At 36.8% G+C, this 17,826-nt stretch overlaps 1 protein-coding gene across 4 annotated transcripts in view; it reads left to right on the forward strand.

Annotated features, from left to right (window-relative positions):
- The window catches only part of elp3 (elongator acetyltransferase complex subunit 3), a 130,490-nt gene extending 113,591 nt beyond the window's left edge, over positions 1-16,899 (forward strand). For all 4 annotated transcript variants that reach the window (XM_059982101.1, XM_059982102.1, XM_059982103.1 and 1 more), the window contains exon 15: positions 15,844-16,899. In XM_059982101.1, coding sequence (XP_059838084.1) covers positions 15,844-15,920 — 77 coding nt within the window. In that variant the 3' untranslated portion in view covers positions 15,921-16,899. The remainder of the gene's footprint in view (positions 1-15,843) is intronic.
- The last annotated feature ends 927 nt before the right edge of the window (positions 16,900-17,826 follow it).

The following is a 17,826-nucleotide window of genomic DNA, read 5'->3' on the forward strand; positions in this document are numbered from 1 at the left end:
TTATTGGTGGTGTTCACTCCTAAGAAACGCTCACCCCTCTTGACCTTAACACCATCAAAATAGATATATCGTTCCCCATTCTTGAAGTCGACGACCAGAACTTTTGCTAATGTTGAGGGAAAGGTTGTTGTCATGGACATCAGTTCAGTAAGCTCTGTATCGCCATCATATACACGACTTACTGTCATCTGCAAACTGGTAAATGGAGTCAGCTACACAATCATGAATGTATAGGGAGTGGAGTTGGGGCAAAGTACATGTATATCACCATATTACGTTGAGATTATTTTCTTGCAGGTAATTACAGGAAAATACAATAGAATTTATGAAAAAACTATTCATAAATAAAGACTGACATACAACCAATGTGCAAAAGAAATTGTGCAAATAAAAAAATTAATACGGAAAACGCGAGTTGTAGAGTCCTTGAAATTAAGTCTCTAGGTTGTGAAATCAGTTCAGTGTAGACAATAGTTCAGTTATCCACACTAATTCAGGAATCTGATGGTTGTAGGGTATTAATTGTTCCTGAACCTGATGATGTGAGACCTAAGATTTCTTTCTTTCTTTTTCAATCTTTTTATTAAATTTCATATAAAAAAACAACACATGATAATGAATAGATTACAAATTCAATAAACTTGAAATTACATTAGTAATAGGATAATAATATCCTATTAAACATCAATCAACAAAAGGTACATAAATCAATCAAGTCTATATAAATATATATGAAAAAAAACCAAAAATAATCATCAAAAAAGAAAAAAAAATTTGAAAATATATATGAGAAAATATATATTGAAAAAAAAATACTAAACTAAACTAACATGGGCAATAATAGCACTTTATAAATATATGAAGGTGTCAAGAAAAGAACTCCAGAACTCCATACCTGAACAAGGATAAGTAGAGAAAAGGATCTGAAATAGGCCAAATTAATTCATATGAAAGTGTCGAATAAATGGTCCCCAGGTTTCTTCAAATTTAATTGAAGAATCAAAGATAGTGCTTCTAATTTTTTCCAAACTCAGATAGGAAATAGTTTGGGAGAACCACTGAGATGTAGTAGGAGGATTTACTTCTTTCCAGTTTTGTAATATAGACCTTCTGGCAATTAATGTTACAAAGGCAATCATTCGTCTGATTGAAGGGGAAAGCTGATTGCCATCTTCATTTGGTATACCGAAAATTGCAGTAATAAAATGGGGTTGTAAATCGATATTCCATACTGAGGAAATGACATCAAAAATGTCCTTCCAATAGTTATGTAAAGTGGGACATGTCCAAAACATGTGGGTCAATGAAGCCACTTCTAAGTGACATCTGTCACATATGCGATTGATATGGTTGATATGCGAGTAAAATCGGGCAAGCTTATCTTTAGACATATAAGCTCTATGTACAATTTTAAATTGTATTAAAGCATGTTTAGCACAAATAGAAGAGGAATTAACCATTTGTAAAATTTTTTCCCATTTATCTGTTGATATATTACATCGAAGTTCTTTTTCCCATTCTTGTTTAATTCTATCCGATATTTCTGGCTGTATCTTCATAATCATGTTATAAATAAAAGCTACTAATCCCTTCTGACAAGGATTAAAAGTAAAAATCAAATCTGAAAAATCCGATGGAGTTGAATTAGGAAAAGATGGAAGAATTTTATGTAAGAAATTTCTAATTTGTAAGTATCTAAAAAAATTAGATTTAGGTAATTCAAATTTGTTGGAAAGTTGATCAAAAGACATCAAAGTACCTTCAAAAAAAAGATCACGAAAACATTTTATACCTTTCCTTTTCCATATACTAAAAGCTTGATCTGTCAGTGAAGGTTTGAAAAAAAAAATTACATAAAATAGGGCTGTCCAGAACAAAGTTTTTCAGATTAAAGAATTTGCGAAATTGAAACCAAATTCGTAGTGTATGTTTGACAACAGGGTTAGATATCTGTTTATTGAATTTGGCTAAATCAATAAGAAGAAAAGAACCAAGAACGGAAAATATAGAATATCCCTTTACCTCGCTACATTCCAAATTTACCCACTGTGGGCACACAGGTGAATCCAAATCTAGTTTCCAGTACATTAGGTTACGAATATTATTCGCCCAATAATAAAATCTAAAGTTAGGTAAAGCTAGACCACCATCTTTTTTAGACTTTTGTAATTGCCTTTTGCTTAACCTAGGATTTTTATTTTGCCACACAAATGAGGAAATTTTTGAATCAATATTATCAAAAAAAGATTTAGGAATAAAAATTGGTAAAGCTTGGAATAAATATAAAAATTTCGGTAAAATCATCATTTTAATAGCATTAATCCGACCAACTAATGATAAAAATAAGGGAGACCATCTTGTAGTAAGTTGTTGAATTTGATGAAGCATAGGTAAAAAATTCAGTCCAAATAAATCTTTATATTTCTTGGTGATTTTTATACCTAAATAGATAAAGTTATCAGTAACAACTTTAAATGGCATCCTCTCACTCAATAAGGTTTGCGCGTTTAAAGGGAATAACTCACTCTTATCTAAGTTTAGCTTATAACCAGAAAAGCTACCAAATTGAGCCAACAAGGATAAAATAGCAGGAATAGACCTACTAGGATTAGAAATATATAACAGCAAATCATCAGCATAAAGCGATAATTTGTATAACTTCTCATTACGGATAATACCAAAAATATTAGGAGACTCACGAATAGCAATAGCTAAAGGTTCTAATGCAATATTAAATAATAAAGGACTTAAAGGACAACCTTGTCTCGTACCACGAGATAATTGAAAAAAAGAGGATCTATAATTATTTGTAAGAACAGAAGCAACAGGTTTATAATATATTAATTTAATCCATGATATAAAATTAGGACTAAAATTAAAGTTTCTCAATGCATTAAATAAATATGTCCATTCAACTCTATCAAAGGCTTTTTCAGCATCTAATGAGATAACACATTCTGGGGTTGTAGGTGATGAAGTATAAATTATGTTAATCAATTTTCTAATATTAAAAAAGGAATACCGATTCCTAATAAAACCAGTTTGATCTTCTGAAATAATCTGTGGTAGTACCTTTTCTAATCTAATGGCTAAAATTTTTGTAAGAATCTTAGAGTCTACATTTAATAATGATATAGGGCGATAAGATGCACATAAAGTAGGATCTTTATCTTTTTTAAGAATTAGAGAGATAGTAGCTTCATAAAAAGATTAAGGTAATCTCTTCTTAACAAAGGCATCATTAAAGATTTCACATAGCCAAGGAGAAAGCAATAAAGAAAAAGTTTTAAAAAATTCTACAATAAAACCATCAGGACCAGGAGCTTTCCCTGAATTCATTGATGAGATAGCCTCTCTTATTTCATCCATAGAAATAGGAGCATCAAGCAAGCTACAATCTTCATCTATCAGTTTAGGAATATTCAAGTTATTAAAAAAATTATCCATCGTAAACCGGTCACCGTCAAATTCTGATTGATATAAAGATTTATAAAAATCTTGAAAAGTGTTATTGATTTCTTTATAATCAGTAGTTAAATTACCGTCTTGTTATACGAATTTTAATAATTTGTCGCTTAGTCGAAATAGCTTTTAATTGATTAGCTAACAATTTACCAGTTCGATCACTATGAATATAAAATTGAGCCCTAGTCTTAATTAATTGATTCTCAATTGAAGAAGATAATAATAAACTATGTTCCATTTGAAGCTCAACTCTCTTCTTATAAAGTTCTTTGGTAGGAGTAACGGAATAAATCTTATCAATTTCTTTAATTTTATCCACCAATAAAGCTATATCTGAATATCTTTGTTTTCTTTTACCAGCGGAATATGAAATAATTTGTCCACGAATAAAAGCCTTGAAAGAGTCCCAAAGTATTCCTCTATCAATCTCTTCATTATAGTTTGTTGAAAAAAATAAGTCAATTTGTTGTTTTATGAAGGTAATAAATTCTGGATCTTGAAGCAAAGTAGCATTAAGTCTCCAAGATCTAGTATTGATAGAAGAGTCCGGAATCTTGATAGATAACTTCAAAGGTGCATGATCCGAAATAGCAATAGAGTCGTATTTACAATCAATAACATCTGTTAATAAACGATGATCAATAAGGAAATAATCAATTCTAGAATAACTATGATATACATGTGAAAAAAATGAAAATTCTTTATCTTTAGGGTTCAAAAACCGCCATATTTCAATAATTCCAGAATCAACCATAAAAGAATTAATAAGTAAAGCTGATCTATTCGGAAGAGTTCGAATAGGTTTAGATCTATCCATCGAAGGATTCAAACAACAATTAAAGTCTCCACCCATTATCAAGTTAGGAAGGGAAGTAAATAAACGTTTAAAAAATTCAGGACAATCAAAGTTTGGAGCATAAATATTAACTAAAACAACTTTCCGATTAAAAAGTGAACCAGTTATCAACAAAAATCTACCCTGTGGATCAGAAATAATTTCATAATGTGTAAACGAAATTGAGGGGTCTATAAAAATAGACACACCCCTATTTTTAGCGGTACAATTTGAGTGAAATTGTTGACCCATCCAGAACCTAAAAAAACGTTGATTATCCTCCCTCCTAATATGGGTCTCCTGTGCAAAAATAATATTAGCGTTCAATCTATGAAATACTTTAAATATTTTTTTACGTTTAATCGGATGATTTAAACCATTAGTATTCCACGAGATAAAGTTAATAGATTTATCCATCATACCAATATTAATTGTGTGTATCATAAAAGGTTAAAAAGACACATAACCCACAATTTAGGAAGAAGGAAAATTGATTCAGGAGCAACCGGAAATCCTGACACCTCAACAATATTAATAATTTAAAGTCAGCCCATAAACTAAAAGCAAAAAAATAAAAAGCAAAAGCGTGAAAAAAGATCCCTCCCCCCTCCCCCCTCCCCCCACCCTTTGAAAGAAAGCCAAGCGGCAGGCGCATAAACTAATACTAATATTACCCCCATTTCAAGATGGCAGCTCCATAAGAAAATTTTTTTAAGAAAAAACTATATAACACCCTAATTAAAATATAGAGTTGCAAAAAAATATATACATATATATATATATACATATACACATACATATATATATATATATATATATACATACACACATACATATATATATATATATATATATATATATATATACATACACATACATACACACATCAGTCAAGTCAAAAAAAAACTAAAATAGTAAAACCAGAAAAATCATTAATAAAAAAAAATGAACATTAAAATTTAAAAGTGTAATACACCTTTAAAAAAAATTCCATATTCAAATACAAAGATGACGTTTCAAAAGCAAAGACTTATGGGAAGAAGAAACGACATTTTGAGAAAGCCATATTACAAAATATGAATATAAGTTCAGCAATCTAATAAGAAAATTTAGTAAAAAAAAGTTATCAAAATAGAATTTTTTTTAAAAAAAAGATTTAATAGACACTACAACATATATAAAAAAAAGACTAAAAAAAAGAATTCAAAATCTTTGTTCCATATCTAAATACAGGCAAGCAAATAAACGCTTATAAAAAGTAAAGACTTATGGGAAGAAGAAACGACATTTTGAAAAAATAATTCATTATTACAAAATACAAACGTGTATAAAAAAGGATATTATAAAAATTAAAACAGCATCTATAAACAATGATAATAGTAGTAAAAAAAAACCCAGACCCATAATTCAAAATAAAAAGTTATAACCCAACTTCCAGGGTTAAAACTTAAAATGAAATGGCATCCTCTCTCAAAAAAAAAATCTTCAATGTAACTCATAGTTCAAGTTGCACTAGAGGATCGATATTCTTCAACAAATTTCTTGGCTTCTTCCGGAGTGTTAAAAAATCGTAGACTGTTGTCGTTCAGCACAATTCTAAGCTTCGCTGGATACATTAAAGCTTGTTTAAGTCCAATCGAATGAATCTCTGCCATCACTGGTTTAAAAGCGATTCTGGCTTTCATTACTTCATAAGAATAATCCTCAACAATTCGAAATGAATAGTTTTTGTAGGAGATCAAACCTTTTTTACGAGCTAATCGAATTAGAAGCTCTTTCTCACGAGGATAATGAAGGCGAACAATCACCGCTCGTGGTTTATCAGTCGCAGACGAAAACCTCGCAACTCTGTGAGCGCGGTCGATAACAGGTTCATTTTGCAAACCTTCACCACCGAAAATTTCCCACAGTAATTTAGAGAAAAATTCAGTTAAATCACCGGACTCAACTTTTTCGGGAATTCCGATGATGCGCAAATTCTGTCTGCGAGAACGATTTTCAAGATCAGTAATTTTAAACTTATACTGATCTAAAGTTTTAGCAGTCGACTCTATCTTCTTCTCCAACACTTCAATTGTACGTGCTTTTTCACAAATTGATTGTTCAAGAGTCGTGATCTTATTTTCATGCCGCTGAACATCTAACGCCTGCGACTGAAACTTAATTTCAAGCGATCTAACAACTCCTTCAAGATCGGATATTTTCGTAGTAAGCCTCTTTTCCAAACTTGACAATTTACTATCCAATTTACCTTCTAGTCTGCCTTCCAGACCCGCAAGTTTAGCATCCAGTTTAACGTCCAAAAGACTAGAAATTGCGTCGATGGATAAAGGATCCTTAGCCGATTTCTTACTTGTAGCCATTTTAAGTTTGACAAAATTAGATCAAATATTATTTTAGGAAAAAAGGGTCAATCAGAAGTAGCAACTCATATGATTAAGTTCGAAAAGATCTAATTAAAGGGTGATTATAGTTGAAAAAATAAAGAGCGCCTAAAAGGCAGATGCTTACGTCGCCATCTTGAAACTCCACCCCCCTAAGATTTCTGTACCTCTTTTCTAATGGTAGCAGAGAAAAGAGAGCATGGCCTGGATGAGTGGGGTCCTTGATAACGATGCTGCTTTCATGTGGCAGTGCTCCATGTAAATGTGCTTGATAGTGGGGAGAGTTTGCCTATGGTGGAATGGCCTGTGTTTACTGTTCCTGGACATTGGAGTTTCCATACCAGGCCGTGATGCAACCAGTCAGGATACTCTCCACTGTCCATCTATAGAAGTTAGTCAAAGTTTTAGATGAGATGTTGAATCTATGTAAACTTCTATGAAAGTAGAGTTGCTGTCATGCCTTCTTTGTGATTGCACTTGAGTAGAAAATCCTAGAGAGACAGAGTTGTTGATACATTGCAAAGTGGAGATGAGGCTTTGACGAGATCATGAAAATCCCAACAATGGTTCATTTCCACAGGCACAGAAGTCAATGGCAGATGTTCTATTTTAACTTTTGTGGAACATTAATTGAAATGCACTCAAGTCTTCCACAACATAATATAAAAAAGTGGTTCCATTACAGTTTCAAGATTCACAAGAATGATTTTCAAAACCCTGGGTTTAACATAAAAGAAACACTTGCAGGCTGAAGCTCCCATCTCTGGGGAAAAAAATAATGTGATCAGATCTTGTTTTTTAAAATTGATGAGAATTTTATAGATAAAGTACTTGCACATGAGATGTTTATGTAAAGCTTATTGAGAATTTCAGATCAGCAGTACTGTGTAATAGCTTCTTCCCCTGTCATCTGAACAGACAATGAACCCGTGAACACTACCTCACTAGTCCTCTTTTACACTATTTATCTTTGTTAGATATGATCATTTGTTATACCTGCTGCCACAAAACATTTCACAACTTAAGTCATTTACAATAAACCCAATTCTGATTCTAATTTATTAGTCTGTGAGTTGTAATGTGTTGCCAAAGATGTGGCATCGTGCAAATTCATTTTAATTTGCACCAATAGAGAGATACAAAAATAAATGAGCAAATGATAAGGCTGTTAGGTGTTTCATTAATCTGGGTTGGAAGGATGTCTGCTTATATTCCAAAGGAAGAAGATGAGATCAAAAGAAAGCTTTCTTTTTGCACTACATATTAATTGATTTATATTTTTAAAAATTATAATTTATAGTATATTTTAAGTATACAGTGTGCTGCTACCACAATACAACAAATTCAACATAACAACATACACAAAATGCTGGAGGAACTCAGCAAGCCAGGCAAAATCTATGGAAAAAAGTAGAGTCAATATTTTGGGCTGAGACCTCCCGGCAGAAATTCGACATATGTCAGAGATAATAAACTAATTTTGATTCTGAAATAATGAATGGTACAAAAGAGTGTTCATGGTCCATAGACCATTCAGAAACTGATGATGGAGGGAAGAAAGCTCTTCTTAAGTTGTTGAGTGTGGATCTTCAGACTCCTGTACCTCCTCCCCGATGGTAGTAACAAGGAGGTGGACAAATACAAACCTGGTAGCAGAGAAATGGCAAAATAAACTTTGGATTTTGCCTTCACAAAGAAGGTTGTGTAACTTTACGGTGTATTGGAGAGGGAGAATTAAAGGAAATCAATATTAGTAAAGAGAAATGCATGGAGTTATAGTCACAGGTCAGCACATCACAGAAATCAGACTCTCCACAAACTCTGTCTAAATTTCTTGCTGCTTCATTACAGCAGCCTGCTTAATCAAAGATCCCTCCCACCCTGGCCATTCTCTTGTGTCTTCTGCCTGGTGGATGAGGAGAGAAAATTCGGAAAGCACGTACGTAGAAACATAGAAAATAGGTGCAGGAGTAGGCCATTCGGTCCTTCAAGCCTGCACCATCATTCAGTATGATCATGGCTGATCATCCAACTCAGAACCCTGTACCTGCTTTCTCTCCATACCCCCGATCCCTTTAGCCACAAGGGCCATATCTAACTTCCTCTTAAATATAGCCAATGAACTGGCCTCAACTGTTTCCTGTGGCAGAGAATTCCACAGATCCACCACTCTCTGAAGTGGTGTGAAGAAGTTTTTCCTCATCTCGGTCCTAAAAGGCTTCCCCTTTATCCTTAAACTGTGACCCCTCGTTCTGGACTTCACCAACATCGGAAACAATCTTCCTGCATCTAGGCTCAAAGACCACCAGGCTCAAAGACAGCTTGTATAAAACTAGGACAAGGTGGGATTCTTTCCCTCACAATTTACTTGAAATAATATTGCAACTTATCATTTACCTGCAATGTAGCTGCTACACTGAGTTCTGCATTGTTATTGTTTTACCATTTACTACCTCAATAGACTATGTAATTAATAGATCTCTATGAATTGAATTGACTTAATCACTTACATCCTTCATCTGTCTAAATGTGCAATTTATAGTAAGTATTATGTACAACAGGATAGTCAATATAACATAGAAATACAATTGTGTCAGCATGAATGAAGCAGTCTGATAGCCTGTTGGCCCTGGCTTTTATACTATGGTACTGTTTCCTGGATGGTAGCAGCGGGAACAGTTTGTGGTTGGGGTGACTCAGTCCCCAATGATCCTTCGGGCCCTTTTTACACACCAGTCTTTGTAAATGTCCTGAATTGTGGGAAGTTCACATCTACAGATGCGCTGGGCTGTCCACACCACTCCCTGCAGAGTCCTGTGATTGAGAGAAGTACAGTTCCCATGCCAGGCAGGGATGCAGCCAGTCAGGATGCTCTCAATTGTGCCCCTGTGGAAAGCTCTTAGTTCTTCAACAGTCTGAGGTGAAAGAGGTGCTGTTGTGCCTTTTTCACCACACAGCCGGTACGTACAGACTACATGAGATCATCAGTGATGTTTATGCCAAAGAATTTAAAGCTGTTCACTGTCTCAACCCCAGATCCATTGATGTCAGTAAGAGTTAGCCTGTCTCTGTTCCCCCTGTAGTCCACAACCAGCTCCTTTGTTTTTCTGACATTGAGGGAGAGGTTGTTTTCTTGACACCACTGTGGCAGGGTGATGACTTCTTCTCTGTAGGCTGCCTCATAATTATTGTTTGAGATTAGACCAATCAGCAAATTTAATTAGCAGCTTGGAGCTGTGAGTGGCGACACAGACATGGGTATACAGAGAGCAAAGGAGGGGGCTTAATACACAGCACTGAGGGGCAACTCTGTTGAGGGGCAGAGGTGAGGGAGTCCACTCTTACCACCTGCTGGTGATCTGACAGGATGTCCAGGATCCAGCTGCACAAGGCAGGGTGAAGGCCAAGTTCTCTGGGCTTCATGTTGAGCCTGGAGCAACATGCAAGACAAGCTTTTCACTTTCCTCAGTAAAGGTGACAATAATAAACCAGTCTATCTCCAGACAGTGATGATCTGCATTTAGCAGCCACTTAATTGGGGATTTCCAGTACCTAATAAAGTAGCCACTCAGCGTATGTTGATGTTGTACTGCTGCTGTAGCCCATCCACTTCAAAGTTTGATGTTTTGTCTGCTCAAAGAAGCATTTCTGCACATCATTGTTGTAACACGTTACTGTCACCTTCCTGTTAGCTTGAACCAGTCTGGCCATTCTCCTCTGACCTCGCTCATTAAAAAGGCATTTTAGCCCTCAGAACTGCCTCACGCTAGAGATTTTCTTGTTTTTTGCACCATTTTCTGTAAACTCTGGAGACTGTTGTGCACGAAAATCCTAAGAGATGATTAGTTTATGAGATACTGAAACTACCCTGTCTGGCACCAACAATCGTTTCATGATCAAAGTCACTTAGATCACATTTCTCCCCCATTCTGATGTTTGGTTTAACAACAAACTTCTTGACCATGCTTTTATGCAGTGAGTTGCTTCCACATGAAGATATTTGCATTAATGAGCAGGTGTATATAGGTGTATCTAATAAAGTAGTCACTGAGTTTATATTGCAGAATACTAAAGGATGCAGTCCAGACAATAGGAATTTTCCAAAATTCTTTAGACTCTAAAGTAGTTTCTACAGATTGAAGGGTGGCAAATATAACTGACTATATTATAAAAGGGGGGAAATTTCTGGGGTATTTCAAACCAGTAAAAGTAACATTACAACAAGGTAGTATGTTTAGTGCAGGGGTTCCCTACCTTCTTAACATTATGAAGCCTTATCATTAACCAAGGGGTCTGTGGACCCCAGGTTGGGAAACCCTGGTTTAGTGGAACAGAGAAGTAATGGAAGTTTGTATGAAAAGAATGGAGCAGGAAGGTGTGATTAGCCAGTACAGATTATAAATATTGGCATAAACTAACTGGATTACATGATTTGTTGTTCTGTGAATATACAGTGTCAATGAGAACCTTCTCTACTTAACTTGCAGCTTTGGGATATTCAGGTCATCAGTAGGCTTTATTTTCTATCAGTACAAGAAACTGCACTGAATCTCCTGCTCTGGCCTGGTCAACTGCAAAGTAAAACACTTCAAGAGTATTTAATCCTGAAATGATTGCATTTTGGTGTGAATGGTCTCAATTGAGCAGTTCATCAGTGTTCACTGCTTTGACTGCAACATGTAAGCACTGCAAACTGCTGAATTTTTGGATCAAATCTTGAACTAACCAGTCGCAGTAGAAAGCAAGTTTCAGTTCCATTTTAATGTACTGTAGAACATTACAGCGCAGTACAAGCACTTCAGCCTACAATGTTGTGCCAAGCAATATAAATGTACTCCAAGATCAATCTAATCCTTCCCTCCCACATAGCCCTCCATCTTTCTAACATCCATATGTCCAATTAAGAGTTTCTTAAATACCTGTAATGTATCTGCCTCTACAACCACTCACTGTTCTCTGTAAGAACAACCTACCTCTCATATTACAAAGACATATGGGTCAGTGAGTTGTGGGCATACTACGTTGGTGCCTGAACCATGGCAACACTTGTAGCTGCCCTGAGCACAACCTAGGACTGTGTTGATCATTGATGCAACAACACATTTCACTGTACATCTACATTTCAATATATGTGTGACAGTGTTATAGTTTTATCTTATAGAACAGTACAGGTCCCTTCAGCCCATAATGTAAGTGTACCCCAATATCCTTCTAATGCTTCCTTCACACTCAGCCTTCTATTTTCTTCATTTACTATACATCACTGAAATACTCTGCTTTAAGAAGGTAGTTATATACTTTTGACTATATTTTTGGCATGATGCAGGCTCATACCAAGTGTAAAGTAACAACCACTGTCAGGGTCGTTTGCAGTCAAATGTCGAAGGCCTGAAGCTAAGATGTAAATCTAAGCAAAGATGTGGCATGGTAATGTTGTGGCTAATGCAACATTTCACAGTGTCGGCAATCAGTGCTCAATTCCTACTGCTATCAACAAGGAGTTTGTACATTCTCCCACAACTGTGTGGGTTTCCAAAGACGTATGGGTTAGGGCATACCATGTTGGCACCGGAAGCGTGGCAACACTACTAAGGTTATCCCCAGCACAATCCTTAGAATCACTGACAAAAAGCAACACATTTCATTGTCTGTTTCATTGTATATGTGACAAAGCTCATCTTTAAGCTGCAATCTTGTACCAGGTTATTCCTACATGTACAATATTGCATCTAAGTTTACTCAGTGAGCTGTAGTTGCTGCACCTGCAGATGTGTATTGGAAGCCAAATCTACATTTAACAGGATAGACGTTATCTGGATGGCTCTCTACTTTTCCCCACAATTGCCTGTCAATTGGAGAGATTTTACATAGTGATTCAGTGTATGACGATATGCTCCGTAACACTTGAATTAGAGGGTCCTCATGACTAAGAGAACTGTGTGTAATTACAAGATAAGGGCTGACAGCTGTGGCAATTGCAATGATTAATGACCCTGCAATATAGATCCCTGGTTGAATCTGCATCCTCTAACCTCTACTGAAGTTTCTCCACATAGAGAGCACAATAACCTGACCGCTAGAGTTCACAATGCTTTAGGTATCAACTGAATCAGCATTATTTGTCAACATGGAAATTATTGAATTTGTAATAACATTCTGAATTACTCATTCGTCTTTACACTTGAGGACCACAAGACATAGAAGTAGAATTAAGCCATTCACTCCATCGGGTCTGCTCTGATATTCCATCATGGCTGAATTATTTGCCTCTCAACCCCATTCATCTGCCTTCTCCCTGTAATCTTTGACGCCTTTTCAAGAATCTACCAACCTACAATATGAATATACCTAATGACTTGATGTCTACGACCTTCTGTGGCAGTGAATTCCTCAGAATTCACCATCCTCTGGCTAAAGAAATTCTACCTGATCTCGGTTCTAAAGGGATCACCTCCTATTCTGAGGCTGTGCCCTTTGGTCCTAGACTCTCCACTATTGGTAGCATTCTCTGCATGTCCACTCTATCCAGGCCTCTCAATATTCGGTAGATTTCAGTGAGATCCACCCTCATTCTTCCAAATTCCAGTGACTACAGATCCAGAGTCATCAAATGCTCCTCATATATTAACTGTTCCATCCCCAGAATCATTCTCATATACCTTTGAACCCTCTCCAACATCAACACATCCTTCCTTGTATATGGGGCCCCAAAACTGCTCACAATCCTCTAAAGGTAGTGTGGCCAATGCTTTATTATAAAGCCTCAGCATTACATCTTCACTTTTATTTAATGGAGAGACACAGCACAATAGCAGGCCCTTCCAGCCCAACAAATCCTGTACTTCTCCTTTGAACTTACACCCCTCCCCCACCTAAATGAATGAACTCTAGACATTTCATCCCTAGGAAAGCGATAAGAAATTTACTACCTTACATTATCTATGCTCCATTTGCCAATTATCTGTGCACTGTTCATATTTATTAGTATCTCCCTGTGACACATTGCCATCCTGCATGGTATTGATCTTTTCCACACACTGCCCAGACTGGCGTCATCCACAAAGTTTGAAATTGTGTTTCTGATTAGAGTCTAAATCATTTTTGCCACCCGCAAACTTCCACACGAGCAATGATTCTTCATTCCCACACTGCTTTCTCTTCCGAAGCTTGCGAGCAATCCATCTGCCCCCAGTCAGAATCTGTTTTTTTTAATCACTGACATATGTCTTGAATTTTATTGTTTTGCAGCAGCAGTACAGTGCAATACAAAAGAATTGCTATGTTACAATAAGAAATATAAATAAATAAGTAGTGCAATGGAGAGCAGAAAGTGGGGTAATGTTCACGATTTGATAAAGGGAAAGAAGCATTGATTGTCAAGTGATATTGAGAAGCAGCCCCTTTCTGGCCATTTTGGCTGTTCTGCCAATTAATTAGGTTATAATTAATTAGCACCTCACAGATTTTATGCACTGTTTGATCTTTTGATCCCTGTACCAACAGAAAAATCATAAGTCTTGATGAAAAGCCTCTACCCTAGACACTGACTATCTATTCCTCTCCAATGATGCTGCCTGACCTCCTGAGTTCCTCCAGGTGTGTGTGAGAGAGAGAGAGCGAGTCTGTGTGTGTCTGTCTCCAGATTTAAGCATCTGCAGAATCTTGTGTTTGGAAAAATAGTAAACAAAGACAATTGAGGCTTACAAGACAAGACCAGCCTTGAATGTTTCAATTGATTTTCATATTTAAATCTTTGCGGGGAGAGAATTTGTGCACTGATTGAACAAATATACAGCCTCCCAAGACTGAACTGATGGACCCTAAAGTCGAGAGCAATTTCCTTATCGCCGGAGTGAGGAAAAAAATTCCTTTAGCCTGAATCCAGCTAAAAGAGGGAATGAAAGGGCGGTTTCACAGAAAAACTGTTAAACCCACGTGGAAGATATTTTGTTCCTGGCCTTAAATGAATAATCAAGATCCTTTTTGAAAGCTGAAAGGCACTTCAGTGCAGTTGGGATTAATGTGCTACCTCAATTAAAGACTGAATTTCCTGTGTTCACTGGGGTGTGAGGTGCTTGCGTCAATACAATTCCAGTAATGTTAATATCCTGTAGTAGGTAAGATTAACGGCTGTTTCTGTTGGGTTTTTTTTATTGTTTATGTTGAAACACAGATGTCTGCAAGTATAGATATTTCACTTTACTCCTCTAATGATGCACTGATTGTTCCACTGGCCCATCCTGCCTGATGGCAGTAACTAATTGCCTGCAGAAACGATCAGTGCAGGGTAGTCTGCCGGGAACCTTTCCGTATCACAGGCTGTCATTAGGCTCCATGTAACGTCTGGGTTAATGTCTGGGAACTGTGAGGCAGCTGTTGCAAGAATTTGTATTGTTGTAAGTGATTCAGCAGCTCGAGGTTGAGGTTGCACTTACACAGTTGATCATCTGTATTTTGTAGAACATTTCAGCACAGCGCAGACCCTTCGACCCACTATGTTGTGCCTACCTTTATTTAGAGATAAATCACAGTAACAGGCACTTCCGGTTCAACAAAATTACACCCATGTGACTAACTCATACATCTTTGGAATGTGGGAAGAAACCCACACGGTCACAGAGAGAGTACAAACTCCGTACAGCAGCGGGAATTGAACCTCGATTGCTGGTGCTATAAATCTACTCCAAGATCAATCCAATCCTTCCCTCCCACATAGCCCTCTTGTTTTCTGTTATCCATGTGCCTATCTAAGAGTTTTTGAAAGTTCCTACTGTATCTGCCTTAATCACCACCCCACCAGAGTATTCCACATTCCTACCACTTTTAAAAAAACAACTCAACTCTGACATTCTTCTCAGCTTTCTTCCAATCACCTTAAAATTATGTCCCATTTATTGCCTGTCCTTTGATTGTCAATTACAAAAATTTAAGCCGTGAAAGTTCCCATCATCTCCGACATTCATTCCCTTCCTCAAACCTTGTGTGCAAATTAAATCCCTCAGGCTAGAAATACTTAAATATTTCAATCTTTCTTCATTGCTCATATCCTGCAGACCTGAAATAAGTCTCATTGCCCTTCCCTGAACTCTCTGCTGCCTTCACATCCCTTTTGCAATGTTCTTATGAGTACATATTGATGTAATTTCCTTTCTGTTGCAGGGGTTGGTACAAGGAATTACTATAGGAAGATTGGATACGAATTGGAAGGCCCCTATATGGTGAAGCATCTGAACTGAGCTACCTCTCCCTCTCTGTGGAGTTGAACACAAAACTGGGAGAAGGTCCTGATGCCAGACAGCTGGGCTCCTTTTAAAAGGAAAGACATTTGCTATATCACCTCAGGGTGCTTAATACTTGCCGAGGCTTTGATGCCATCACGCCTGGTTTCTGGATACACAGATTATTGTACAGCTTTAGACACAGCGTGATGCATCTTCATTGGGTATGTGTACAGATTGTTGATTAATGCAATGTGTATTGTTACAGGGGTCAGGGAGTAACCTCAATCTCTGGTACAACCTTCAGTTGCCTCAGTTATCAATACCCTCACAGTCAAAGGAGATATTTAAATGATTTCAAAGAAAATGGGGGTTAAGGGTGGGAGGTGGAAATTTTAAGATCCATTACTGTATTTGATCAAAGAATATTTCATACCACAATATTGTACCTACTTCTAGATTAATCTAACCTTTCCCTCCACAGAGTCCTCTGTTTTTCTTTCATCTATGTGCCTATCTAAGGATCTCTTAAATATCCCTACTGCATTTGCTTCTGTCAGCACCCCTAGGCTGAACATTCCATGCACCCTCAACTGGGTGTAAAAAAAACTACCTCTGACATTTCCCACTCCCCATACTTCCCTCCAATTTGCTTAAAATTATGCCCTCCGGTATGAACCTGGAATAAAGGCACTGATTGTCCACTCTCATCACCTTGTACATTTCCAGAAGCACAATTATGAAATTATATTTCTGAATAATCTTAAGTAAAAACAGAACTGTGTACATAAAATTGTGTATTTGCTTAATATTGCTATGGGATGTTCCCTTAATAGTGCCACTGGGAAGTACAAGCTTGGATATTAGAGCGTAACAGCATTGTACAGGCTCCTTGGTCTATAATGGTGTGCTGACCTTTTAACCTACTCAAGATCAACCCAATGTCTGATGTATTAGCTGCTACCAACACCACCAAAGTTAATAAATGATTATTAAATGATTCAAGCCTTCGTTCCCTTTTGGAATGCACTTCCAGATATGGATCACACACAAAATGCTGGAGGAGCTCAGCAGGTATAGAATGGAATAGATTTGACATTTCGGGCCAAGACCCTACATCATGAAGAGTCCTGATGAAGGGTCTTGGCCCAAAATACTGACCATTTCTTCCTTTCCATAGATACTGCCTGACCTGCTGAGTTCCTCCATCATTTTACTTTGGTCTTCCGGCATCTGCAGAATCTCTTGGTTCCAGCTATGAATTGTTCCCTTAATGAAGAACACCATCCCATTATTTTTTTACTTCTCTGGTCCTTTATCCCATTTGCTCAGTTTTAAACTAGTATCCTCTCCCATCAATCATTTGTCTGCAGTCACACTGATATCCTGCTCAATCTGTCTGTATACAGGCGCCTTGTCTGCAGCAACAGGAGCAGAACAGTATTCAGGCTGCAATGTAAAACTCCCTCCATCAGTTGGTTACAAGTGATCTGTTCCAGCCCATCCCACAAGTGACTGTAGCTGACCATGGCACAGGATCTGCTGAAAGGTCTTACCAAATGGTGTGAGACTCATTGCACTGGAGATTCATATTGTAACAGCCAAGCTAATCCTTTTCCTGGGAAAATTAAAATCTAATTGTTTTCATCTGTAAACTCAGCAAGTCATCTGGGCACTTTTAAACATCTTTATTAAAAAGGCTTTCTTCTCACACATTAACTTTGAGTATTTAATCCTATCTAGGTGATTTGTAACAGGTAGCTTTCACAAACAGTTGACATTCAGCTGGCAGTGGCAAGAATTAATCGAATTGTGGCAAAAAGAGCTATAACCTTTTGTGATTTTAAAACTCGAATACTTCAACAAATGTTGCCTTAAGACTTAAGTTCTCACTTTTGTTTGCCGCACTCCTCCTTGGGCTTTT

This window comes from Hypanus sabinus, chromosome 10 (genome assembly GCF_030144855.1).
Source record: "Hypanus sabinus isolate sHypSab1 chromosome 10, sHypSab1.hap1, whole genome shotgun sequence".
Lineage (NCBI taxonomy): Eukaryota > Metazoa > Chordata > Chondrichthyes > Myliobatiformes > Dasyatidae > Hypanus > Hypanus sabinus.